At 49.0% G+C, this 27798-nt stretch overlaps 1 protein-coding gene across 2 annotated transcripts; it reads right to left on the reverse strand.

The window, feature by feature from the left end:
• DMRT2 (doublesex and mab-3 related transcription factor 2) lies at positions 1-27798 on the reverse strand. 2 transcript variants are annotated; one of them, XM_086961221.1, is made up of 4 exons: positions 27517-27798; positions 25848-26272; positions 11529-11631; positions 1-1280 (listed from the first exon to the last, which is right to left on the reverse strand). In XM_086961221.1, the coding sequence occupies exons 2-4, from the start codon at positions 26244-26246 to the stop codon at positions 271-273; spliced, it is 1512 nt and encodes a 503-aa protein (XP_086817347.1). In that variant the 5' UTR covers positions 26247-26272; positions 27517-27798; the 3' UTR covers positions 1-270. The 2 variants fall into 2 exon arrangements, with proteins under 2 accessions (XP_086817347.1, XP_086817348.1); XM_086961222.1 differs by having other exon boundaries at positions 25848-26275.

Below are 27798 nucleotides of genomic sequence, written 5' to 3' on the forward strand. Positions count from 1 at the left end.
AGCAAAATCCAAGATCATACTTTAATATTTAAATATATTTATTTACAAAATTGAAAAGCAACATGCATATCATACACAATGTGGGATGGATCATATGCAGCAAGAATTGTCCTTGCCCAAACAGTCTCTTTTATAGAATAAGTGATGACGAGGTCAAGCAGTTTTACATTCTGTTTCTGCCACTGTACAAGTTCTTCCAGGACAAGCAGAACTTGCGACCAGCAGTGGCAGACGCATGGGGCAACAGGACACTTGATAGCTATGAGCACCCTAGGAAGGCCTCTTGAGAATAGATTCAACTGAAAATGGCAGAGGCTCATGTGCAGGGCGCTTTGTGCCAGCCTCTCGGGCGACCAAGATGTCCTTTGTGCAACGGTCTATGGTGAACTTGTACTTGGATTGGGCCTCCTTGACTGTACACTCCCTGTACTTCTTTGCTGCCTCCTCAAAAGTCTCTTTCGCTATGACAGTCCTGAGCTCTGGCCCCACCTTCTCATGCAGTGCCTGCTGGAACAGGGAGTGGAAGGGGCTGTATCTCGGTGGCCGGGTCGCCTCTTGGCTTGGTTGCCCTAGGACCTGTTCCTGCAGGCCAGAGTCCTTGGCCTCAGCTGAATGTGAGAAGTTCCTGCTAGGAGGAGAGAAAGCTGAGCGGTCCTTCTCCTGCTGCAAACAACGGGGCTCAGAGTGAGGCTGGTGAATGCCACTTTCTGGCTTAGTGGACACTTTGGGGGCAACCTGGCCATCAAAGCCTTGTAGAGGGACAGTCATCCTAGAATCCCAGGCAGTTCCAGGCTTCAGAGCCTGCAAAGTACTGGCATTCAACAAGCACTGCTGGTAGCGTAGGGCATCGCTGATGGGCCCACATTTTGGCCAGACCAAGAACCTAGAAGGCAGGGGATACTGTCGGTATGTGGTGGCCACGCTGACATTGGAGGAGATGAGCTCCACATTGCCGGAGCCTGAGTACTGCATAGTGAGGTCCAGGCAATTGGGCAGGAAGCCACAGAAGTCCTTGGCAAGGGCAGGGTCAGTAGGGCCTGCCGGTGGGTAGGTTGCACTGCTCTTGTAGGAGTTGTACTCAGCTGCCTGCAGAAGACGGCTTGGCAAGAAGAGGGCCTGGGATGCCTCCAGCATCTCCCGCTCCTTGTACTCTCGCTCCAGCATGATGTGCTCCAGCTCTTTGTCGGCGAATGCTCTCCGCTTCCGCATCCGATCACTCACCGGGGCTGGCAAAGGAGCATTGCCACCCAAGTAGGCATCTGCCGTCACAGGTCGGTATCCTACAAACAATAGGTACATGGGTTAATTTATGGAGCAGCCTGCCTTAGAAAAGGGGCAAATTCAAGTCCCTTGTCAATGAAACAATACAATTTGCAATGGAACATATTAAAAAAAAACTTTGCACTATGATAGAAATGGATAGATTACCATTTGGTCCATTTTTGGTGCTTGTGTAAAAAGAAACGGAGGAACGTATTTTGTTAGTTGAAAATAATGCAACAGAATATATCTGAGGACAGACATAGTGCAATGTTAGCCTTCACTGTGCTTGATGCTTGAGAAATAGTTAAACGAGCAAATTAAATGAATTCCCATATTTTAATGAATAACGAAGTGGGGGCAAATTATTTGCTCCGTTCCATAATACTTTAACATAAAAATGGGTACAAAATTCGTGTTCTCCATGTTATGTATTAAAAAAATATGGTTTACACTAGAGCCAGATAACTCTGTTCTGTTCTTCATGAATATGCCTGAACAGCTACGCTTGTCCTAGCTTTACATAACTACCAGGACTTCCCTGCTAAAATGCAGCCCTCTGTGCAAATACACATTTTTAAATTTGACTACAGGGAAAGCATTTTCCCTGTGGAGAAGACCCGTCTACTACACCCTCACTAAGTTTAGGGGTTTTCCATTTACCTTCCCACCCTCAAAGGGGAATGACTCCCACACCTTTGCTGGACTAAATCCTGGCTGAAAATTCCCTTCCCTTGGCTCGAAGGGGTCAGAAGTGAGTCTGTGAATGCACATTTGTGGTATATACTTAAGTAGTGGTAAAACCATACATGCTCCAAGTATCCTTTTGGAAATTCCGGGCAGGCATAAATTGAGTTATTTTGGGGTGTAGCCTGTGTTTATGGCTATAAATGTCTTTGAAAATAGGGTCGATTGTCTTGAAGCAAATACTTACTTTTCAACAGTACCTACGACAGTGAGTGCAACGCTAGAAAACCTTCTTCATAGCACTCACACTGCTGCGGTTGTATTTTCTGAAGTTTAGCAGTATCAACCTTCACTAGACCTAGCTCAACTGTGCTGCAGTACTCATAACCAAGCTACATCGGATGTTTGTGCTAACACACTACTCTTGGTCCACCAACTCGAATTCTGTCATGCGATGGACCTCCACTATAGCTTGATTTAAATACCCTCAGGTGTTTCTAGTTACATACAAAGCATGCATGAGGCCACGGGGAAGGGGTGTGTTAAGTCACCAGAACACAAAGTTGACAGCATTGGACATCATAATGTAATGGACCCATTAAGGCTCTCATTACAAGTTAGCTTGAATTCGGTGTAGTCATTTTGGGGAGTGGGCAGAATCCCTGATTCTGGCCAGTATGCCCACATCTAATTCCAGATATTCTGAAAGTTTTTCCCGGAATGTCAAATAACTGCTCGGAACTGGAGATCCTAGGTCCATTATGGGGTTGTTTCTCTCAATTCCGGCGTGTCAGGAGTGGTCCACTGGGGGGGTTGTAGTAAGGGTAGGGGGTTTGGACCAGCGTGTGTCTGCCCATGGGGAGCAATGTGTTCTATCCCACCTGCCCCCCCCCCCCCCCCACCCTCCCCCAGGGTCGAGCAGGGGCTGGGTTGTACTGTTGCCTGCAGCAGCAAGTCGGGTCTGGTGTCTCCAGGACTGAAATTATTGGGTCTGGAGTTTGTGAACCCCATAATTCTGAGCCCAGAGGACCTAGAAAATGTTTAGTTGACTGGAGCAGTTACCCCAGGGAATACTGCCCCAGGCAAATCATAATGAGGGTCTAAGTATTTTCACACATGTAAAACCTGTCACGCTGTTCTATATTTCCCATTAGTTAAATTATACAGCATAATGCGGCACGTTTGGTGATAGTATTACTTCATTATTTTATCATTTTTACACTTGGTAACATCGTCTGGGCATGGGTTGCACCCATTTTGTACTAGTTCAAACCCAAATATAGCAATAAGGAACACACAGGTGACCAGTCTACCTATGCAAAGGGCCTTCCATTGAGAGGCAACACATGTTGCTGCCTGTTTAATAACTTTTGAACCGTATGAGCTAGAAACAATTTGTTTGTTAAAATCTGCAGATTAAGCAGCAGAATATGGATTATGTGTCAAATGGGGCAAATCCATAACGATGCAAAAAAGCCACAGCCGCACAATCGCATCATTCCAATGGCCCTAACCATTATTCGCACATTTTATGGCATTCAATGAATTATTGATTTTAAAAGCATTGCCAATCTTAAAGTAAAACATCTTGATCAGTTAAAACACTGCAGGTACTCATGCCGTTTTATAAGTAAATCTATTATTTACGTCATACCCCGGAACCAAATAAAATATCTCTACCTATGTAAGGCTTCATTTCTAGTTCTTTGTAGGTGAGCTGCTATATGCAAAGTGTACAGACGTTAGGGAAATCCAAGGACAGCTGAAGGAGAAAAGAAAAGAGAGATAGTTAAGATAGAACCAGAAGAAAAGGCAAGGAGCAAGAACAAGGCTAGATTTCAAGGTGCAGAGAGTGGGGAGAACGCTAGTAGGGCTTTTGCTGTCTTGAAAAAAATCATAATACTTCGCAGAAAACACTACAGGGGTGGCTCTAATGAGGTACCTCAGAAGCCACGGCGGCCATGGTGTATAGTAAAGTTTTGCCACATTCTTTACGATACGTGTTGAAAAATCAAGCGCATTTCAGCATCCCTGCAGAGGCCCGGACAGGGCGCGCTCGCGGGAGGCCTGGTACACACGACAGGCGTTACTTTCTCCCCAGACTGATGCAAATGTAAACAAGGTTCGCTGGGAGAGCAAACGGCCCGTGGGTTTCATCCCTCACCAAGCAAGCAGGGACTTTTGTTTGAGGATCCCATTATGTCGTGTTTACCCAAGAACAACCTCGGCAGGTTCATTTGCAAATAAAATTAAATGGAAATAGATTATTCTGCATTGCAGTAACCTGCTGTTTGAACTACGCCTGCCAAGTCGTTTCCCATTTAAAATGTTTAACTAGCGTTAAATACTATCTATCTCCGAAGAAAACTGGAAAGCGTCCCTAATGTTTAACAGGTGGTGGCCCTTCCCCCGCCGCTTTCACCAGCATGCGTCGTTTATGCGTCTGACGCACGCTCCCTCCCGGATAGTATTCTCTGAAAAACCCTGTCTGTTTACGTGATTGATCTGAGACAGAGCGCAAACTACAGTGCAGGGAAGACATTTAGGGACGGAACAACTGACGTGAAATAGTTTTTTAGGTTTCGACTTTTGGCGAGGGGCGAAGCCCTCCCAGTCGAAATCTTTTGTCTTCAGTAGTGAGGTTAGAACCGCCTCGGTTTCCAATTGGCTAGCTCCATAAATGGAGGCTAGCCATTGGAAGACAGAGGCTGTCTATCACGCTTTCTCAGAGAAAACGCGATTCGGGGGCGTTTCTCGGGCTTTTTTTAAGCCCCGCCCCTTTGTCCCGGGCCGCGCTGCGATTGGCTGCCGGCCCGGGACACCCCCGTGACGTCATTCCCGGGCCGCGCTGTGATTGGCTGCCGGCCCGGGACACCCCCGTGACGTCAGCCAATCACAGCGCGGCCCGGGACCTGACTTGTTTTGTACGTGACCACCTCAGCCAACTAATCGCTGTACGGGAGAGCGCCGTGAAATACAGTTCCTTGCGTGCTTGAACGCGACCCCAATAACCAATTTGAGCCGGTGCTTAGCACCGGCACTTTTTTCCCAGGGCCGGGTCTACGCACCTGCAGCGCACGCCCACATTAATATTTTTTAAAATGTACCTTTTTTAACTCGGTGCAGCCACGCAGTGTCTTTTACACGTATGTATCCCGCCTAGTATGAGTCACGGCGGCGTTTAGTGGTGTTCATTTAGCCTTAAGTATTTGGGCGCCTTGGGGCCGGGCTGGAGGTTCTGATGGGGGAGGGGCTGTGCACAGATTTCTTATAAGTTTGCCTGCACCTGTTGCCACGCCCCAGCTCAATCACAGCCGCCAGCACCACCAGGCCGCCACTGCCTTATCAATTGTAGCATCGTTCGTACCTACAAAGGCACTAGGCAGTTTGTAGTGTAGCCAGCAGTGTGTGTCGACTGTGTCCCCCGGCCCACCACCAGTAACGGTAAGATTAGAAGTGAAGCACTTTTGAATTAGGCAAAATCTATTGGTTTTACCCAGTGCTTGTGTTTTTTGTTTCCGCTCCCTTTGGTTTCTCGCCCTCTGGCTGCCCTTTCGCACCTCCTAACAGTGCGGCTGTGTGTTGGGTGGGGGTGTGTATCTTGCCTGCACAACAACAGACCTGGAGATGGGGTCTCCCGGGGAGGGCTTGACGCTTGAGCTACTCTTTCGGGGTGAAAACACTCGGAAAGGAGATGTGCACTGTTGCCACTGAACTTGGGCCGGGCCCTTAAAGACACACTCTGCTGGTAGCGGTCACTGCTGCCGGGCGCCAAGAAGCCCTGGCTGTCTCCCTGATAAAATGGCGAAAGAGGACTTAACAGAAAGGTTTGAAATGTTACGATGATTCATCCGCGCACCCCAGACGCACGGCCACCGGGAACAATTAAACGGTTGTGATGGTCTGTTGAATTGCGAAATTCAAGCAATTGAAATGGATGTAATTTTGATGAATGCAACTTGTCTTGGGTTTACAAGGGGCCGCATTTTAAGAGAATAGAGCAGGTTGTTTGCCAGGGTATTTGGCCTCCCGCTGGCTGCCGTTCCTTCAGTCATAAGTAAAACGAACAGTAACGCAAGTTGGCGGCGTTATCTGCAGAGGATCACAGTGGGCGCTGCCTGTTCTCTCGCATCAGCGCTGAGTGTGCACGTGGGCTACGCTGCAGGGGCTGGAGTCCGCGCATGCTGCGGTAGCAGGGTGGGCTGTCAGTTTGCTGCCAACAGACTTGAGTCCCCAGGAAATGCTGCCGCCAGCCGAGTTTGACCGGGCCCACTGACCTCAGCACACGGACACTTTCTGGGAAGATTGCTGCAGGGTTCCCTCGTCTACAAGCGCAGGGCCTCCTTTTCACTGTAGTTTTTTGGGTATTGCTTGTGTCTGCTGTTGTGGTGCAGGTGCCTGGTGGTCAGGTTTCCCACTCAGGACTGTATTTCTGTTTACTTTCCTTCAGGCAGTAGCGAGGCCTGTGTGCTCTCTGTATTGTAGGTGGTGCAGTGCTGGCCCACTTAACTTTTCTTTTCTGGCTCCATATGCGAGTCAGGAGCGCGCTACGTTCATTAAGTAATAGGTGTTTTTGGTAAAGCGCACGACTACCCGAAGGTGTCCTGGCGCTGAATAACAGATGTTTGTTACTCAAAGGTACTCATTTTATCGACCTCAAATGGATGAAAGGCCGAGCGGACCCGCCGGGATTTAAACCTGTGAGCATGAGGTCGAACACAGGCCCCTGCAGTGGCTGCTTTAGCTCACTGAGCCACCAGACCTGCCCCATGTCCTCCTTTCTCTTTGCTCTCTGCACAGAAACAGCAGATCCCAGCGCCACGGCCAGTTTCTGTCTCTTTTGGCGGATGGGACGCATGGGAATCGGCTTTTCAAACTACAATGATTTGGGGACCCCCTCACCCTGAGGGGCTGTGTACTCAGGAATAAAACCACCTTCTGCTACATTTCTTGTCAATACAGGAGTCTCCAGGAAGCAATTTAAATGTCAAGATACCTCTGGGAATAATGTTCTCGCTCAGGGCACGAGTGGGGTACCACGCGGGTGGACGGCGTCCCCGGGTGGACGGCGTCCCCCCACTTATTTTACCGTGTGGACACCGTCCCCCCTGCCAAACTCTTGCCTCTGATCAACATACAATATGGGTATACATTGGCTGCGAGCTGCTCACAAAACTCCGAGTAGGGTCCGAGCCTCCCCCGTGAAGAGCTGATATTGCCAGTGAATATACGTGCTGGTAAAATCATTTCAAATTGGATGCAGCTGCTTTGCGCCTGCTTTTATACATGCCACATATTACCGCCAGAAAATCAAACTTCCTGGGTCCCTGCCTTGGCGTAGATCACTGTCACACCACATTTTGCAATCGCTCATGAGCTACCAATGAACGATTGCAAAATATATTAATAGCCCGCCCCATCCCTCCTTGACGAATCTTCAAGTGTGTGCCCACCCCACATTCGGACCAATAAGCATTGTTTTTTTTAACGCGGCCCGCCCTGAACTGCGCAGCTGCAGGGCTTCTCATCAGCCAACGACCGAAGAAAGCAGCGTGTTGCGCAGCATGTCTCCTCTAGGATTAATGAAGGCTGTCCGTCCTGGTAAGTGTCAGTGATTATTTTCACTTTGTATCGTGATTCTAATCATTATGGTCAATATTTATCTAAAACATTCACATGGCTCAATATGCTAAATAATATTTTATAGTGTGGGGCCCACGGCTGCAGCTCTTCCTCCGTAGCGACTGGCTTTTTACTTTTGCAGCAAAATAAATCTTTTTTAAAGTTAAAAGCCAGCAGCAGCGGAGGAAGAGCTGCAGCCGTGGGCCCCACACTATAAAATATTATTTATTTAGCATATTGAGCCATGTGAATGCTTTAGATAAATATAGCTCCGAGCACTGGTAAACGGCTGATGGCAGAGAAACAAGAATACCTGAATGTGCCACTCGAGGCAAAATTCACGTTCAGGTAGTCTTGTTTATTACTGCGCTAGGTAAATGTTTTTTTTCTTAAAAATTAATTTACATTGACTGGCGTGTCAGGACAGCGTGTAATGTTTGTGAGCGCTCTTGGCGAGTGAGGTGATCTGTGCGCTCCAAAGGTGGGAGAGATGGTGATGGAAGCGCCGCCTCTTCGCTTGGTGTCAGGGTGAAGTCTGCTCTGGGTGTGGCATAGACGGACGAGGACAGTCTCGGGGGTGTTTCTGCCCTGAGCGTGGGTAGGATGTTAAGGACAGGGGGATACTCTGGAGGACCTCGGGTAATCGCAGTTTGGTTTCTTCTGTGCTGCAGTTCTGCAGAAATGTTGTATTTGCTGGGGTTGCTGCTGTGTAGGAGATGTGTGAACTCACAGAGTGGGTGAGATGCCCAAGGGAGTACTTTTGTTTTTTGTCCATATCTGAGCGAGAAACGCGAGTTCTTGGGGAGTGGAGAGTGGAGAGTGCAGAGGGAGTGGAGAGTGCAGAGGGAGTGGAGAGTGCAGAGGGAGTGGAGAGTGCAGAGGGAGTGGAGAGTGCAGAGGGAGTGGAGAGTGCAGAGGGAGTGGAGAGTGCAGAGGGAGTGGAGAGTGCAGAGGGAGTGGAGAGTGCAGAGGGAGTGGAGAGTGCAGAGGGAGTGGAGAGTGCAGAGGGAGTGGAGAGTGCAGAGGGAGTGGAGAGTGCAGAGGGAGTGGAGAGTGCAGAGGGAGTGGAGAGTGCAGAGGGAGTGGAGAGTGCTTGAGAGTGCAGAGTGCTTGAGAGTGGAGAGTGCTTGAGAGTGCAGAGTGCTTGAGAGTGCAGAGTGAGTAGGGAGCGCTTGAGAGTGCAGAGTGAGTAGGGAGCGCTTGAGAGTGCAGAGTGAGTAGGGAGCGCTTGAGAGTGCAGAGTGAGTAGGGAGCGCTTGAGAGTGCAGAGTGAGTAGGGAGCGCTTGAGAGTGCAGAGTGAGTAGGGAGCGCTTGAGAGTGCAGAGTGAGTAGGGAGCGCTTGAGAGTGCAGAGTGAGTAGGGAGCGCTTGAGAGTGCAGAGTGAGTAGGGAGCGCTTGAGAGTGCAGAGTGAGTAGGGAGCGCTTGAGAGTGCAGAGTGAGTAGGGAGCGCTTGAGAGTGCAGAGTGAGTAGGGAACGCTTGAGAGTGCAGAGTGAGTAGGGAGCGCTAGGGAGTGCAGAGTGAGTAGGGAGTTCTAGGGAGTGCTAGAGAGTGCAGAGTGATTGCAGAGATTAAGCTAATGGCAATGTAAATGACAATGCCATTTATTTATCTGTTTTCAAAACCAACACAAATACAAATTTTGTCATTTACAATGCCAATAACTCTAACTTTTCCAAAGGCGAAACCATTGCATTGTAAATGCTTGTTTTTTTTTGTGAGAAACGTGTAACATTTGTTGGAGTTAGCCCGAACCGATTGTGCAACTCCTGTGTGACATTTGCCCTCTGCTGGCGAGCTGCTCTCCCTGCAGGGATTTCCGTGCAGAGCTGCGTGTGTGTGTACTCAATGGATACATTTTCCGCACCTCATTTGCAAACATGGGTTTAAAGGCAGGCCCCGAAGGAGTGTTGAATGGCACGCAGGAGACCAATACACACCACATGCAAAGTCTTAATTGTCCTCCTGTCCAACTTGGCCAAACATGCAATTACTCCATTATTGCTTTAAGAAAAGATGAAAAAGCCCCAGGGCTACTGCAATCGCAGCAGAATTCCTAAGGGGCTAATATACCACTTCCAAACAGGGTAAATAAAGCTACCAGAAATTATATATGAACGAATCTATTAGGTCATCATTTTCTACATTCTATAGCTACATAGAATCCTTATGAACTGTTTTACTATGATCGTTATTATTATCATTGTAATTACGTCTAATTTATTATTATTAACAATATTATTGTTAAACTTAAAAGTAATAATAATAGCATGAATAGTAATATTTATACTAATCCTAGTAGTAGTTTAATTCATAAAATAAAGATAAGAACAAAGTTGATAATATTAATACTAAATACTAAAATAACAAATAATTATAATAACGTTATTAATAGTAAATATTATTATAATTATTATCATCATCATGTTAACAATCACCCTCTCATACGAGGAGCCTTTCTCAGAGCTTCGACGGGCCAGATCAGAGCAACTTGACAAGAGAGGACAGAGACGCTTCTTTTTCTCACTCTTTTCCTCGGGTCTCTCATTCTCCCTGAATTTCCATATCCATCACTTACTCTCTCCTTCACTTCACTATACCTCTGCCGCTCGGTCTACTTTTCTTGTTTTTGTCTCTCCGGTGGGTTGCCCCCCCCCCCCCCCCCCCCGTGCCCCTGTCTTTCTCTCTTCACCTTCCCTCTGATACAAATGTCCTTTTCTTTAGCGTGTTCTCTCATTTCAATGACTTTTCTCTCCTCACTCATTTAATTTATAACTATAGGTTTCTGAGCTCCTTTCTCCCATGTCCTCGTCACCTCTGCCCACCAGCACCTACACAAACCCATGCTTTCACATGTTCACTCTTTAGGAGCACAATGTACTAAACCCTTTTGAATGATCAAACTTTGTGATGCGCAAAATCAAAGGGTTTGCGAACACAAAAGTGTAATGTGCAGTGTGCTAAACCAATTTTGCAGGTCAGAAAAGGCTGTCCAATTCACAAAATGGATGTTTCTTGGGTATTCCAAATTGCAGTTATGAGGAAGCATGAGAAGGAATACCTCCTAAATGTGAGTCGAAATGGTAAGCATCAATGGTTTTAGACATCAATTTGGATTTAAATCACTGATCAATTACTGATACCTTAAAGTTACGTGGTGACGGATACACACAGGGGATGGCGCTAAATTGGATCATGTTGGGCGACCTCGGGTGGAGCGGTTAATCATCCAGCAGAACACTGCCTGCTCCCAAACCAAAGCATTCCCAAACAAAAACATTTGTTTAAATGCAGCATCAGTTCCTTTAAGGAGCATGAGCTGTTTTAAAAAAATGTAAAGTTTCACATTTGGAAATCCATACAAAGGAATTGTGGTCTATTGTTTCTTCTACCACCATTTGTCTGTTTGCAGTCAATAACAGAGGGTCGCACATAGTGGCATTCTTAATTCTTAGTCATTAGGTAGTTTGTTCTGTGAAGACCTAGGAATAGAGATCTTTGTACCACATATTAGTACACAGGTCGCATTGCAAAATCAGAGTCAGGTCGCAAAAAGACAGTGTACAATTTGCAACTACTTTTTGCAACCTGTTTTGAGTACATTGGGCCTTTGGTTCCCAAATTATGAGGTAAGCAATATTCACCTACCTCCTCCTTATCTTACACCCTCCCTCCAAAAAAACAATATTACCTATCTCTCTATTTTCATTTACATTCTCTTAAGGTCACTCATAATACTGACTTACAGTTCTGGACTATGATGAGCTGCATCATAGTCCATATGTGCCTCCATCAACGTTTTTTACCGAATGCTGGAAGGTAGCGGGTGTTATGCACACTCCTCACATTCTAATCTGGAGCTTAAACACAGTGATGGGGAAGGGCCTGTTCTGTCTCCACTAAATATTGTCACCAGTCCCCAAAACCTACAGAGTGCATGCCAGAAGAGGCCTCTCACCTTCCAGGATGCTTTTGGCCAGTAGGCTGGGCGGCCTAACGTGCCTCTGGTACACTGCCTTCCGCTCAGAGATGTTCTGTTTCACCGACAGGCCCTTCTTATCCTGCAGAGAAGGAATCCAAAAGAAATACATCACATAATGTGAAGCGCTGTGCCTGTTTCCAAGGACCATAACGTGACAGGAGATAACCCAATTGACAGAAAATTTAGCAGACCGTTCATTGTATTCGTTTTTGATAAGAAAAATTAAGGCTTAGATATAAATAATCCATAACGGGTATACAAGTCACATAACAAAGTCAACACCCTATATGGTTCATGTTCTAATACAAACTATGTATATATAACTAAACAGCTAGTAAAAGTAGAGGTCAAATTTATTAGTGCTTATTGCAAATATCTAATTGCTATGGGAACAAGTATTTCCATCAAAGTTATAAATCTAACTGATGCACTGGCATGCTGTAAAATATCCCATCTATTTCATTTAAAGTAACTGCCTCCTTCCATGTCATTACGGATATTCTTTCCAGTCCTTTACTCTGAGGGTTGTGGACTTGGTTTGGGTCCATTGAACTAATTACAATAACATTCCTGAAACAATGCATTGTAAGTGGAGAGTTCAGGACCGGAGACTGTATCCTTAATGATCCCGAGAAGGATGGCCATCCTTATTTCAAAAGATCTTACAAATCTCATGTTATCAACCTAGAGCTCCAACAATGCTGACAAACACACCATCTCCATCTGCCCTCAAAAAGGCCCTTATAAAAGGATCCACTTGCATTGCATTTAAATGAAAGTCGCAAAAAACGGAATTAATTTTCCTCTGCTCAAAATTAGAATAGTGACCATGTCGCAGGATGTATTTATGGTCTGAGCACTCCAGGTTTTGCCGTAAAATTGTCACTTGTGCTTCACTCCTGACTCGAAGTTTAAGGGTCTTCCATTATAGAGAAGTAAAGCAACTCTCTATACCCAGTCCAGCATTGATAACAATTCCCATAAATAGGCATTAGTGAATGTCACTTTGTTTGATGATGTCTGCTTAGGTTTTTAAAATCTACTGTGACATTGGTTACTGGATGGGCTGTTTCAACCTAGGGTCATATGTTAAGACAGTGTATGGGAACGGAAACTACCAGCTGCGGATGCTACAGCACATCCTCCAATTCTCTTGAGGGATCTATAGGAGCTTCCTGATCATGGCCCCCTCCCATATGGAATATGGAACGGTTCTACCCTCCGAACTGCCCATGTGTCACCTTACTCCTCTCAAAGCTATCTTACATTCGTTTGAGTTCAGTCATATCAACCATGCTCTAGCTTCCCCCATGTGACTTACACTTGAAGCATGAAATACATTTACAGTGTCCTGCATCTTATATAAAGCACTTCAGATGAGAACCCCGACATGTCTGGCACAAAAGCAAACAGTCCCACGTGGGAGTCCCTTTCATCTAGAAATGTCTTGGGTCTAGCAACAGGCCACTTAGTTTACACCCTCATTCTCACGAAACACTCCTAAAATTGGAGTTGATTAAGAACACTACTCAAGAAGAACCACTTAAATACCTTCTTGCCTGATACAAGGGGTGGACAAAGTTTCAATTACACAATTATTGTCAGGCAAATTCTGAAATTTATCACAACACGAAAAAGTATGAAGTTGTCCAAATTTACCATAGAATTGTGTCATTTAACTTCAACCACCACTCCATCCGGTTGTCCTTCCTTCACTCCCACTGACCCAGAGTTGTCTATTGAACAGTCGCTTCAGACAGAAGTTAACACACTTATGTCCTGGACTAGCGTAATTTTTCTTCATCACATCAACGGCTGCTTGGATAATTTACATCTCTACAGTACAATCTACAGTCAACCTATCGTTATCCAATACTATTGCAACTGACTATATGTCAACTTTATTTGACCAGAACTTTATACTGCTCCTAATACTATTAGCCTTTACATAGCCCTTTGTGATGAAACACATCAGCTGTAGTAGGTGCTTGCTTAATTGGCCTGAAGAACTATTGGAAATTACCTAGGTCACCCACTGTCCTGTATGTATGCTAAAGCATCCGGTTGGATATATGTTTTCTTGGTGACCACATCAATCTTTCCTAATTGTACACTATACTGAATGTGTCCTCTATACATCTACTACAATATAACAAATATGACTCTTTGTATATACAAAATGCATACTGTGCATTTTGTCAACGTCTGGAAGTGTCTGAACAAACCTTGCCTATTGGATGGGACATCAAACTGCATTGATGTGTATTTCCCACTGTCACACGATAAACAGCCAAGAAGCAAGATGGCTGCCACTCAGCTGCTTCATCGCCTTTCCCTGTTTACAGAAAGCCTGCCCTTACACTTCAGGCAGACTGGAGAAGAGGTAGAAAACAGCACTAGATACCAAAAAACAAGCATTGGCAAAACCAATAGGTCTCGCCTTTATGAGAGCTATTAGCTTTGCTAATGTGTTTTAGCTTTGCTGCAGAGCAGTGTGGCTCCTGTACATCATGGCTAAAACTTAGAAAAAATGTCTATGAAGCAGCCAGGGCTGGCTGCATCATTGTGTTTTTTTTCTAATGGCGAGTGGGGGGCCAACACAGATAATGGCAGAGTGAGAGATAAAAGGGAAAAAGCAACATGGAAAAGGGGGGAGTGGGAGGCAAGAAGCAACATGGACAAGGAGGGATGGGAGGAAAGAGGCAACACGGGAAGATGCAACACGCACAATGGGGAGTGGAAGGGAGGAAGCAACATATGAAATGAGGAAGACAAAAGAAAAATAATACCTGAAGCCCAACTAATCAAGATGAAGTAATGAGTACTTGGTCCATGCTCCAAATGAAACAAAAGGAAATAAAACGGGCATGCTCTGGCCAATTAGGAGGCGTCAAATGAGAGTGAAGTGAAGCCAACGAAATTTAAGCCATGGGCAGGCTGCAAACCACTTGTAGAAAACAATATCTCTTGCAGGCAACAGAACAATCGGGCTGTCTTACGCGAGACCTAAAAAGTAAGGAACTGCTGCTTCCTGTCTTGCACAGAAGCAGAAACTTAAGCGGCGGTCCAGGCCCTTTCTTAGTGTCTGAGTGTTTTAAACTTGGTTTCAAAGTCGGCACTATTTTAACAAAGGCGTGATTCTGCAAAGTAACTGACACAAAACCTCCAGTGCTCTAAAATTGCCTCTTGTTCTGTAAACGACCCTGTTCCCTTCCCTCCTGAATTCTAACCTCTTCCTCCCACTTATCTCCGATTCACCAGCCTTCCAAACCTTCCAAATGCAAGGTACAGGACGGTCACACCACACAGCATCCCGAGGCTATGGATTCTCTTGTGTCTTGTACTTCTCTCTTATCTCTACCCGTGCATCGCAGTGCTAAAGGCTTCCTCGCATTTGCCACAGTCTAAGCTATACACCATCAACTGTCTGGGGCGTCCTGCACGAGTGATGCCTTCTGTACTAAACTTGAGTTTTAAAAAAGCACTTTCATTTCGGTGTCTTTATTCAGTTGTAAATCGTTTTGCAGCCTCCTTCCTGTGGATCTAGTCCATGCTCTGCAAAATTTCAAATATGCAAAGACAAATCTCGCACCTCACAGCCACACTGCCCACGGTCTGCACGCGAGCTTCGTACATATGCCGTAGTGTTTATGTCTCTTGTCCAACTGTCACCTTTCAACAGTCGACGCAGTCATTCATGATGCCACCCAATTTCCATGTGGGTACCCTGCCCACTAGTTGCTATTTTGGAATGGATAGCTGTCCCACAGCCCTCCTCCCTGTTTCAGTCATTTAATTCCTGCCCCTGCTGGCTGCTGGAGGGGCGGCCGCACGGTGCACACAGCGGTAAAGAAATGAAGCACCGGGAGCCACGGGAGGGGGGGGGGGGGGGGGGGGCATATTTATCCGAACACTTTGTGCAAGTTGTAAAACTGCCTAATAGTAAGTCTACTCTCAACAACGTGGCTTCGTCACTTTCGTGGGACGTCTATTCGCGCGCATTTATTTGCGACGTGGACATTTTAAACGCGTAGATCACTCATATACATGATGGTTTCTTTTAGTTTAAATGCTTCTGCAATGCCGCTGTTCATCTATATTATTAGCCCCTACACATGCCAACTAGCTCGCTTTAGAGGATTCATTTTTTTAACCTATGAGGTCTATAAGACTCTAGGGGTTATCAGCATCAAAACCAGCAAGGCGTGGATGGAGTTGGCACGGGAGCAGGAGGGTGATACACTGATACAGCACAGCGCTGCACTATTATTCTACGACAGCCAAGTGCACACCAACAGTGTCTTCAGACTGCTGGTAAACGGCACCCACAACACGGGAGGATATGTGCTGTTTGCAGGGTCAACAGCCGGGTGCTGCGCCTGTTTGTGGGGAAAACACGATCACCGTGTGCATCTGCGGAGCGCCGAGACCGCCTGTGTTTGTGTTTCATCAGCGCAGCGGGCCTCACTCCCCGGCAGGCACCACCTTTGTTTATCACTCTTTAGTTTAAAACGCAAGTTAAATTACAAGTAAAAAGGTAGGGGGTGGAAAAAGGAGTCGCCCGGCGAGGTCGTCAGCTGGGGTGGCAGAGGGCAAAGAGAGACAGAAGCCAGGGTTCCTGACCCTAAATAGGGCAAAGGTCTCCGCCCCCTGCCCCCCCAGCCGGACATACGTGTGCCTGACCCGGAAGTACTTGGGCGACCGAGTGCCGATTGGGCGACCGGTCGCCCCAGATCACGTGACCGGGGGCGTGGCCCGGGGGGCCCGGGTCCTAAGGGCGCGCTTCATGATATTCGCGCTTGGCATAGGACCCGGATCCCCCCAGCATGGCCCCGCCCCCCCTAGTTGACATACTAACCCACAATTGAATCCTTCAAAGCATTGAGTGGGTTATAAAAAGGCCATGTTTAATTTCAACATATCATAAACATGACAAAAGCAAAGTAACATGCATAATCATCATCATCACAGACACTTTTAATATTCATCTTCATAACTGCAAAAATCATAAATGCAAATTCTCTCATCGCCCCCCAGCACCAAGGGGCCTTCTGGCTCGCATCTCGCACTGAGCCTACCACGCCAGGTGCACCGCGCCTGCGTCAAAGAGAAGTGGGCCCCACCCTCTGATCCTTGTCCGCCAATTCCAGGGCCCACTCCCCGACCACCGGACTGCCCAGGGACCCAGGAGGCTCGTGATCTGTCGCCCTAGCCTCCCCAGCCGGTGGTCACATCTTCCCAGCGAAGAGCTTACCGTCTCCCCCCTCAGTGCTGGCCTATGGAGTCCGTAAGGCAGTCCCTTGTGTTAGTCAATGTCACTGATCGCAGGTCTCTCTTCCGCCACAAGGGTGGCCAAGGCCCTCAGGTCTGCCACCCTCCCCACCTGCGCTCTGTATAAATGACCAAAGTCCTTTTATCCATGTGTCTGTGCCCAAGTCCGACAAATGCACCCCGTCGTTGTGGTACATAGCCTCTCCCGAGATCATCCGGTGCGGAATGTGACACAAGCGGCCCTTGACTGAGCACAACCTTGCCATCTCCCCGTTGAGTCGCCTTACTGACACGTTCAAGGACCTTGCGCGGACTCCTGGGCCCCATGTCCTGCGCGTTATCATTGCTGACCAAGCAATCCTGGCCAATGGGAAGATCTTTCCTAACCACGCAAACTCTGTCAGCAACGCCTCTTTGACTGCCAATCGACCACGATCAACCATATCATTCCCCCCCAAGTGAAGGATAATCCAGTCTGGGGACTTGTGCCCTTCTTGATCTCTTAACTCCTCCACGAGCCGCCTCAGGTGACGAATTCGCATGCCCCCGATGCCTCGCCACAGGAATTCGGTCCCGCCCAAGTCTGCCGGTTTCACCACTCGCCGTTGATGTAAACGCACCGTAGCGCGACGCACGAACGAGTGCCCCAACACCCACACCAGTTTTGCGGGCATACTAATTCAGAGAAGAGAAATGGAAAAGTCAGGCACAAGTCACAGTCAATCATTGATCAATCATCACAACAGTTCAGGCCTCACATATCTGCGATAGCAATCGGACGACCAGCGCCCCACCCTTTTAATCGCATCGCTCTGCAGGCCCGCCCCTGCGGCCAAGGTAGCTGCGCCAATCCTAAATGAATGAGAAGAGTATCCTGCATCTCCCAGACCCAGTCGCGCTAGCACCAATCCCAGGACCGCCTTAAACTGAAACTGGGACAAACAGTCCCCGTTCTCATGAACAAACAAGGCCTGCCCGCTCCCTACTGGGCGCAGGGCCAGATACGCTCTCATCCGGGTTACCGGACAGGCCGAGACCCCTGGCGCAGGACCCAGACGAATGGTGACCCCTTTTCCCAATTGGTCGGTCTTAGATCTCCTTAAAGTCACCGCCAAACTACTCGGTGATAGGCAAATGTCCCTGTGTTGAAGGCCCCCTTCCTGGTCTACTCTAGAGGACCCTACCACTTCACCCAGACGGAATGCCCCATAAAAGGTTAAAGTGAAGGCCGCCCCCAACAGGGTGCCTTCGAAGGGGGAATCACAGACCAAGGGCAAAAGGTCCACCATAGCACATAAGGTCGGGATGGTCAAGGGCCTACGAGAATCCCGCCTAGGTCCCTCAAGTCTAGCCCAGCCCGCCACAGCTTTTCTGACTAAAAAAGAGCCACCCGGGTCTCGAACTCCTGCCAGTTTAGCAAAGAAGCCTATTGCTGACAAGTTAGCTTTAACGAAAGAGACAGCCCTGCCCTGATCCCTTAATGTCTGTAGGTACCCATGAATAGCATCTGGGGCAAACAATTGAGGCAACCCAGCCTCCTCCACAAAAGACCTGTAGGAATTAAAATGCCTTTGGTAAGATTTTTTGGTGCGATCGTTCATGGAAGCACCTACCAGCCCCGCTAATGCGGGGCACCAATTGTCCACAGTGATGGTGGGAACTCCGTCATTCGCTCCTCTGCCTGCGGGTGAAACCTCCGGAATTCCTGCAACTTGGAACGAGACAAAGCATCAGCAGCATTGTTGTCAACTCCCGGTATATGTGCCGCCTTGAAAGTCAAGTTCAGCCTCAAGCATACCAACACCAGTTGTTTCAGCAGTCTCAGCACATGCACACAGGAGGCCCCCTGCCTGTTGATAGCTTCCACCACAGCCATGTTGTCCGACCAGAATACTACTGCCCTGTCCCTAAAGCGGTCGGCCCAAATTGTCACAGCTACAACAATAGGAAAGAGTTCTAGGAATGCTATGTTTTTAGTCAGTCCTGTCCTGTGCCACTCTGCTGGCCACTCTGCTCCACACCAGGCAGGGCCTAAAATGGCCCCGAAACCGATGCTGCCGGCCGAATCAGTAAACAGGCCGAGTTCCGAGCTGGACACAGGAGGGGCAGGCCACACCACCCTGCCATTGAACTCGCTGAGAAAGCTGCGCCAAACCTTAAGATCTTCTTTCACCTCTGCCCTCAGCCGAACACGGTGGTGTTTGTGCGTTAACCCACCCATTGACCTGGCTATGGATCTAGAGAAAGGGCGCCCCATGGGAATGATTCTTAGGGCAAAATTGAGCTGGCCAACAAGTACCTGGAGCTGGTGAAGAGTAACCTTAGGTCCCGCCAGAGTGGCGTCAATCGCTCGGGAAAAGGCCTGAACTTTGTCCACAGGCAGCCTGCACTCCCCCGCCACCGTGTCAATTTCTATCCCCAGAAAGGACATGCACGTGGCCGGGCCCACTGTTTTTTCGGGGGCCAGGGGGACCCCGAACTCCCGGAACATCAACACCAGTTCATTGAGTGCTCTAGCGCACTCCCCTGACTCCGCCGGACCCATCACCATGAAATCATCTAGATAGTGCACCACATTGACACAACCTGTCCTGTGCGAAAAAACCCATTGCAGCATGGAACTAAAGGTCTCAAAATACTTGCAAGACACAGCACAACCCATGGGCATGCACTTATCAAAGTAGAATTGCTGCTGAAACTGGAAACCCAACAGTTTGTAATCCTCGGGATGCACCGGCAACAGACGGAAGGCAGACTCGATATCAGTTTTTGCTAACATAGCCCCCGGCCCCAGTTCCCTCACCAGCTGCACAGCAGCATCAAAGGATGAGTATGTCACAGAACACAAGGCTGGGTCAATGCAGTCATTCACAGAGAAACCTTTTGGAGCTGAGAGGTTGTGTATCATCCTAAACTGCCCAGGATCCTTTTTAGGTACTACTCCTAGGGGGGAGCAAACATAACCTGCCATTGGAGGAGCGGGGAAAGGGCCAGCCACCCTACCCAAGGCCACTTCCTTCTCTACCTTTGCTGCTACTATTGTTGGGTGCATTCTAGCTGACATGAGATTGTTGCATCGGTCAACAGGAGGAACGCCTAGGGCGGGAATGCGGAAACCTACAGAAAAACCATTGAACAAAACCTTGGCTGCTGCCCTATCTGGGTACTGATTGAGCCAATAAATCAATTTCCCTATGTCTACAGGAGAAGGAAGCCTATTGCTGGGGAGGCTTGCGTTCCTTGTTCCCAGCCCCCCCGCGTTCTTTGAACTTTTTATTACATTTAGACTCTGGATGCGAGGAGTGACCACAATAGGAGCAGACATGTCTGAATTTACACTGGCCTGTGGGATAATTGCATGACTTCCTATTGAATGCCCAGCAAGCCCCCTTCTTCTCCCCTGGGCCACCCTGTGAAGTCCGAAAAGGCTGCTTGGTGTGGTGCCCCCCACCATTAACGTTCTCAAGCCAGGCATTAATTTCCACCTGGTCCCAGCCAATACTCGGGTTCTCCTCTTTAGCCCACCGGAATTCCCTATCATAATCCAACCATGCTGTTCCCCCATGAGTCGCATGCGCTTTCACAATCTTATTTGTGTAGAAAACCAATGGAATCGCCAACTCCGGCCTTTTCTCCAACAAGACCGTCGTGTACACATGAAAGCCAAAGAGCCAATTAGTAAGAGACTCCTCAACCCTCAGCCTCCTGTCTTTGGAGGAGCCCTCTTTTCCTTCCCTCTCCCTGAACTCCAGGTCCCTCCTAGTAGGTCTGATGAGCGCAAATATATCCACATACGCCCCTTTCCAGATTTTTTCTTTCATTTCCGTGGACACATGCGTGGCTAACATTCCAGGTTGAGATAACACATTCCCGTGACACACCCCCGCCACTAACCCTGCTTCCCCGGCCTTGGCCGCCACCTCGCATGCCTTACCTCCAATAGGCATTGTCGCTATAGCTGGTGTCGCTCCTGTAGTCGCACTGGGCTTCGCACTCCGCGCCTCAACTACAAGTGCCAATTGCCTCTGGATTTCTAACAGCGCCCCCTGTTCCACTGTCTGCCCTGGTGCCCACGGGGCTGCTGCCACTGTGCTGGGAGTCTGCCCCGCCGCCGGGGGTGCTAGTTGTCCCACTAGACTAGCTACAGATGCTAAGAGCCCCGCCATCGGGTCCTGCGCGCCTGCTGCCGCTACCACTGGCTGAGGGGGTGGTACTCCCATCACAGCCTGGTGCGGATTCACCGGGGCCAATGCTTTTAGTGCGTCCTTAATCTCTGCCAATGCTGAACTCACTGGGTCAGCTGGCGTTACTGCAGGTATTGGAGTTCCCCCCGTAGGTCCCGCTCCTAGCGGTAGGTCCCCACCTGGTAAGACTGGTATGAGGGGGGTAGGAATCAAATCTTCCAATGCAGTAGCAGGTATCTCCTCAAACGGAAGAGGGGCGGGACCGACTGGTCTCTCGCCCCCAGCTACCCTGCCATGAGACTTCTTACGTGATGCACTCCCCTTACGCTTCTGCTGAGCCCTGGGCTTCTTCACTAAGGGGGGAAAAGCAGCCCTTGGTGGCACCCCCTCCCTACGCGGTCGCTCGCTAATGACCTCCTGCTCAGGCTCCTCCTGGGAGACATCGCTATCGCTTGCGCTCTCCTGATCCTCACCTAGCTTCGCCAGCATTAGCTTCAATAGTTGTGCAATTTCGGGGTCCTTCCCCTTTCGTTTATGGCTGACCTTCTTGGGAGGCATCGCTCTCTGCTTATCACAATGCGGGATTGCGCGGGAAACTGTGCTTCCGAGATGCCTTAGATAACTAATTTCCCCACACAGCCGCTTTCAAAACAACGCAAATTGCGCGGGAAACTGACTCCTTGAAGTGGGCGCTCCAATTAAGTCCCCCACTGCTGCCCTGCGCACCTGACCCAGCTCCCGTGCAAATACCAACCCCCGCTCCCCAGCCGAGCCGCCCACGTTGCCACAAGGTACCCGGACCCCAGGAGCCCCACCGGCAGCCACCAACCACCGGAAGTAAGCCCACCAAAAAACCCGCGAACCCCCTCCCGCAATCAGCGGCTGCAAGCAGGCCCCCCAGAACTCCCGGCCCCTTACCTGGCAATAATGGGCGTCTCTCCGTCGCAGCGCGCCGATCTCCCGCCGACTTTCTCCACAGCCGCCGAGCCTCGCCGCCGGGCTCCGGAACACCAGCGCCGCCTCCAAGCCGCTCCTCGCACTCCCTCGACAATCCAACGGGGGGTGCGAGCGCCGAAGGGACGAAGGGACAATTTAAATTTAAATTACAAGTAAAAAGGTAGGGGGTGGAAAAAGGAGTCGCCCGGCGAGGTCGTCAGCTGGGGTGGCAGAGGGCAAAGAGAGACAGAAGCCAGGGTTCCTGACCCTAAATAGGGCAAAGGTCTCCGCCCCCTGCCCCCCCAGCCGGACATACGTGTGCCTGACCCGGAAGTACTTGGGCGACCGAGTGCCGATTGGGCGACCGGTCGCCCCAGATCACGTGACCGGGGGCGTGGCCCGGGGGGCCCGGGTCCTAAGGGCGCGCTTCATGATATTCGCGCTTGGCAATGTGCTGTTTGCAGGGTCAACAGCCGGGTGCTGCGCCTGTTTGTGGGGAAAACACGATCACCGTGTGCATCTGCGGAGCGCCGAGACCGCCTGTGTTTGTGTTTCATCAGCGCAGCGGGCCTCACTCCCCGGCAGGCACCACCTTTGTTTATCACTCTTTAGTTTAAAACGCAGAGCCGAATCTGCGTCTCTAAAAATAAACGGGCGCTTTGAACAGAAGGTAAACGCGTGTTTGCAGAACAATACACTCAAGTGGGAAACAACTTTCCTAATGTCTTTGAAAGTGCTTCCAGGAACAATTACACCTGAGTGCTCTGTAATGGGAAGAGGAAATCAAAGTCTAAATGTTTGTAAAGAGGTGGGACCTGGTGTTATGTGAAGGCTGTGCTAGGCAGGCCGTGCTGCCACCAATCTACAAACAAGAAAAGCAATAAGGGTCGACTGGGACAAAATAAGGCCAGGGCACAATAATAAAAGCCACCCCTTCGGCGAACCAGATAGACAAAAAAATGGTAATATCAGGTGAATCAACAATACAAACTGACCCACCTGGCCGTTAAACCAGCCCATAGATGTTTAAAAAAAATCGGCCTACACACTGATCCGTCAGACCAGACCAGCCCATTAGAAACTGCATGACTGCCCTATAGGCCAGCCTAACCCTGAACCCAATCACAGTAATAATACATTATCTTACATGTTTATTTTTGGGGGGATTCGCTTGCAAATTTGTTTTATCAGACATGCAAATGTTTAGTGAAAATAGCAAGTGAGATGCAGGACCATACTGTCTGCAGGAAACAGGGAGCAATCATTTTGTGGTTAAAAAAATGTAGATTATTGCAAATAAAAAAGCTCAGCATTATTAAAAAAGCACATTCTGTCTGAAAAAGGGAGTGGATGTTGAAGGTAGTCTCTTCAATATGTAGTCAACAATAGGCACTCATTTGAAATATAATGTTTACATTTTGTTATCTTTTCATGAATATAGTGTTGATAAAACAAGGAAGAAAGGTTAGCGCCAGTGAAATTAGGTGATTTTGTGGCTGCGAATTTTAGGGCGAAACTATGTATTTTTTGTACATAATCTCCTACAGCAATTTGCAGGTTTCGTTTCAAAACTATTTTTAGCTCAAATCGAATAAAATGCTGCTAGAGAATGTGCCATATAATGCTGCACAATCTTGGGAACTGAAAAATACTTTGGCCTTCCATTGCCGCACAATCCTAGATGGCAATGGTCCTTTTGAGTTATTTTGGGGCTGCCGTTATTATGATGAAACCAATATTTCACAAGGATAAGGTGCTTGCGTGTATATGTGCGCGCGCGAAGGGACTGAAATACCATTAAGCAGTAGCAATAATCAGAGTGGAGAGTGCTGTCACCAGTGTTATTGCGGTGAAAACATGCCGCCGTGAAACATCAAAGTATTACTTGAGCCACCCCTATTCGGCGGAATAATGATGGGAAATCGTGCTGCATTTTGGGCCACAGGGGTGTGCTAGGGTATTACCTTTTTTAGAGAGCACATTGTTTATATAACTGCCCTCTTGAAATGGCCTGAACATTTTCATCAGTCGTAAGCTTCACTGCTAAATCTATTTAGCGCACATCGACTGTCAGTGCATATTTATCGATGGTGCATTGTTACACAAGTAAAGTTTCTGGTTTGGTTTTGATCTTATTACACTCTTTGTTTCCACTAAATCTCAGAATTGCAAAAAACTGTGTCTCATTTAAAGGTTTCTTGCTGTTGATACATTTTTTTAATGTTTGTAAAGTTAATTTACAAGTATATTATTATTATTTTAGAAAACGTTTGACATCCTATAGCATTTCCTTTCATACTTCCTGCGCCCAAGCAAGATTGAATTCAAGATTCAAGGTATAAAACACCCTGACTCTGCAGTCAAGGAAAGGAAAAATCAAACACCAACTTTTATTTTAAATAAGCAGCAGTGTTTTCAAAACAACGCATTACACTTGAACTCCGTCTTTGATCTTAAAGCAAATACAAAAGGATAACAACTAAACCTTAAGGCCTTCTTATTGCTCATTCCTCTTCTGAACTTCTGCAGGGTAATGCAGGGGGTGCTGTTAGCACCTCCCGCGCTCAGGGGCGTGGCCTCCATTGGGGCAACAGGTGCAGTGGCAGCAGGGCCCAGAGTCCTGATGGGCCCTTTCAACACTGATCCTTCTTGCACTAGGACCCAAGACACACTCGCTACGCTAATGCCCGCACCCCTACTGCTAGCTCCTCTGTTTTAGACAAACTTGCCATCAGAAGTAAATACTTCGTTCCTCAAAAACTCCTCTAATGAAAGGTCAAATCGTCAAGCACGTGCTCTTTCATCATTACTTGCGAAAATCTCATTTCGCTGACATATTCGCGCAGGCGGCTCGTGTGTTTGTGCGAGAGAGAGTGCGTGTTTGTGTCTCGGCCTGGGTCCTGGGCGGGCTAGCAAGGGGGTGCAAACACAAAAACACGACAGAATCCGCTGTAGGACCCAGGGGAGTGTAGCTGCATGACTGCACTGAAGACGGTGCAAGCCTTCCCTACCCATATGGCTGCCCTGCAGGATATCTGGGAGGTACCCTGTTTAATTCCGCGCTTCAGGACTTGTGTTTTCCTCACAGGCACAAGACGCAGATTCTGTCATGGGCTCAATAAAGCCCGGTTGGATTGCGGGTCGTGGGGCAGGACAAGGAGTATCCATGCCATTTTTCAGACCAGGACACTGCTTTTTAAACTGCACAGATGCTTAACTTTCTTGTTGTTCAGATGCTTATCGTCGACATTTCAATTTTCTCCTCAGTGACATTACTCTACAACTGTTCAGCATCCTTCTGTAACCTTTGGCCCGTTTCCTCTGCCTCTGTGGGTTGCTGTATCGCGGTGCCACATTCTGAGCCCCCCAGGACCCTCTCACCTCAGTGGCCTTCCTCTCATCTCTGGTGCTCGCCACCAACGCCCTGCCTGTCCTCGGTGACTTGACGCAGTGATGGGCAGGTGCGGGAGAAGCAGGAGGGACTACAAGACTTGTAGTCCCTCCTGCTTCTCCCGCACCTGCCCATCACCGCGCATCTCAATTGTCCTCTATTGCCCATCTCGTGCCCAGCAAGCCGCAATCGCTTGCTGTCCCAGCCCGGACATTCATCCTTCGAGGCCGCGTCACCTCAGTGCCTTGTCCTTCTTGTCCCCCTACCTGCGTCAGGGGCCTGGTCCTTCCCCGACACTCTCCACCCCAACCACCCGAGCCCCATCATAGTTTGCCCCCACTTCCTCGAGTCACACCCCACCCCGTGACCCTTTCTATTTAGTGCCTTGCTTTCCCCTGGTGCGACTCGCCCTCTATGCCCCACTCACAACATCCATAGCCGAGACTTCCCTCCCTGGCACTGTCCCCCAAACCTTACTCCATTTGCCCCATCCACCTCCAGCGCCCCGCTCACCTCTGTGGCCTGCTGCCTCCGGAGCGCCACCTGCGCCGCCATGACCCGCTGCCGCTCCACCACCAGCAGGCAGTTAGCGCACTGACAGTCCCGCCAGCGGCAGAAGCGCTTGTGCCCCTTCAGGCAGGACACCACCCCGTGGTTGCGGCAGCGCGCGCACTTGGGGGTGCGGCTCAGCTTCCTCTGCTCCCCGCAGCCCTTGTCGGTGCCCGTCGGGGTGCCCTGAACCGGGGGGCGAGACCCGAGCGGCACCTCCTCCTCTTCGTCGTCTTCCTCCTCCTCGCAGGTGTCCCCGGCCGGCGGGGGGCTGAGGCTGGGGGGCGCATCGCTCTCCTCGTCCAGCTCCAGGCTCTCCACGTCGATCTCCGAGTCCCCGGCAGCCGCCTGCAGCTCGTACATGGCTCCCCTCCGCTGAGCAGGCCTCTCTGCTGAGACAGAAAGGGGATGTGTGAGCGAGAGTCATGCAAACAAAGTCTTCAATGTGCAAGGGATCAGACCTGGGTACAGACAACACAGGAACACTGCAGTTTGTACTTATTCCAGCGGGGAGGGTGTGCTCGAGGCAGATGTAATTGCATAAACACAACTCAGTGACAGCCACTTAAACAAGGGGGGGGGGGGGGCGGGGGAGCAGGTAGTGGCTGGACCTCAGAAAGCAAAGCAAGGACATACTCTCTGTAGGCGAGCATATATAAACAATAATAAATACACCGCAAAGAAATGTCACATGTTTGTTAGTTCTATGGCTGTCCGAATGGATGCGTCGGGTGGTTCAATGTCCGAAAGTTAATTATAGCTTATTATATGTTGCTTGTTATTTTTAGGTGTTAAACGTATGCTTATTGTGTACGTTCACGTCGATAATGTCACATACTGGTATGAGGAGGCCCATATGGTACCCTTTGGCGTTGTTTAAACCGCCCCCCCCCCCCCATCCCCCAATTAATTAAGACACAAGAAAACAAGTCGTTATCTTGTGACTTACGGTAAATCACTGCGTCTTCTTAATATGTGGCCATACGATCCGCAAAACAAATTATGCGCTACATAAAACCTGTGATTTCAGTCCCAGAGGCGGTAGCCGTGGGGCATACAGTTCTGCAGGCGGCGCCGGGCACATACTTCCTGCATGTGGCACGTTTGTCCGGTGGTGTTTTGTTGGGCACCGTAACACTAAAGCCCTCTTGGAAGCAAATGGTTTGAAGCCCCCTGCTATTTTTTTAATTTTTTTAAAGAAACCCTCTTTCAAACAGCGTTCCAGGCGATGCCAAAAAAACCTGCGCCTGGCGAAGAGCCCTGCTATGGTCATCTGACCCATTTTATTTATATCTCGGTAAAATAAATCCGCTTTTTAAGTAGCTTTTCGGTAAGAATACTGCCAGGACTTCTTACTATTCTAGTGGTTACTTACGAGCAGTTGAGAACTTACTAGTGCGCGAGCCACCAGTCGCGAGTTCTAAGATTAGACCCATAGAATTTATAACTTCGACAAGATTGTGTTTGATACTCGATTAGTTACACTGTTTATACCTTGACTTAAAACCACGGACTTCTGTGCGTATGTGATTCCTTTCAGCTTCTACAAAATGGACTCGTGTGCCCCTACTTCCACCTGCCTCCCCTCCCTCTCTTGGTATCTACCACCGCCCGCCTCCACGTCAGTGCGTACCTGCGCTCCGTGCCGGGGTGAACCTTCCCTGGGTCAGTGCAGGGGTCTCGCGCTGCGCGTGAATGCGCGTCGAGCGGTGCGCGCGGGCTTCTGTCACTCGCCCCCTCCACGTGCAGCCTCCCCAAATGAGCCCTCCGGGCACTGGCCGATGACAGTTCACAGTGCTCGCGGGGAGGGGCACTCGCAGCGTCCCTGCTGCTCCTGGGGGCAAGGAGGTCCCCTGGAGGGTAATCCGGGCCCTTGTGAGGTGCCGCGCCGCTGGGTGCCGTCTACTCTGCCTCC

Source organism: Lissotriton vulgaris, chromosome 3_1 (assembly GCF_964263255.1).
Source record: "Lissotriton vulgaris chromosome 3_1, aLisVul1.2, whole genome shotgun sequence".
Classification (NCBI taxonomy): Eukaryota; Metazoa; Chordata; class Amphibia; order Caudata; family Salamandridae; genus Lissotriton; species Lissotriton vulgaris.

Coding starts and splice junctions, on each gene's coding strand:
- DMRT2 (XM_086961221.1), bottom strand. CDS start 26,246: ATGTACGAGCTGCAGGCGGCTGCCGGGGACTCGGAGATCGACGTGGAG. Junction 11,632..25,847: donor GGAGGCAGCAGGCCACAGAG/GTGAGCGGGGCG, acceptor CCTTCTCTGCAG/GATAAGAAGGGCCTGTCGGT. Junction 1,281..11,528: donor GGCCAAAAGCATCCTGGAAG/GTGAGAGGCCTC, acceptor TATTGTTTGTAG/GATACCGACCTGTGACGGCA.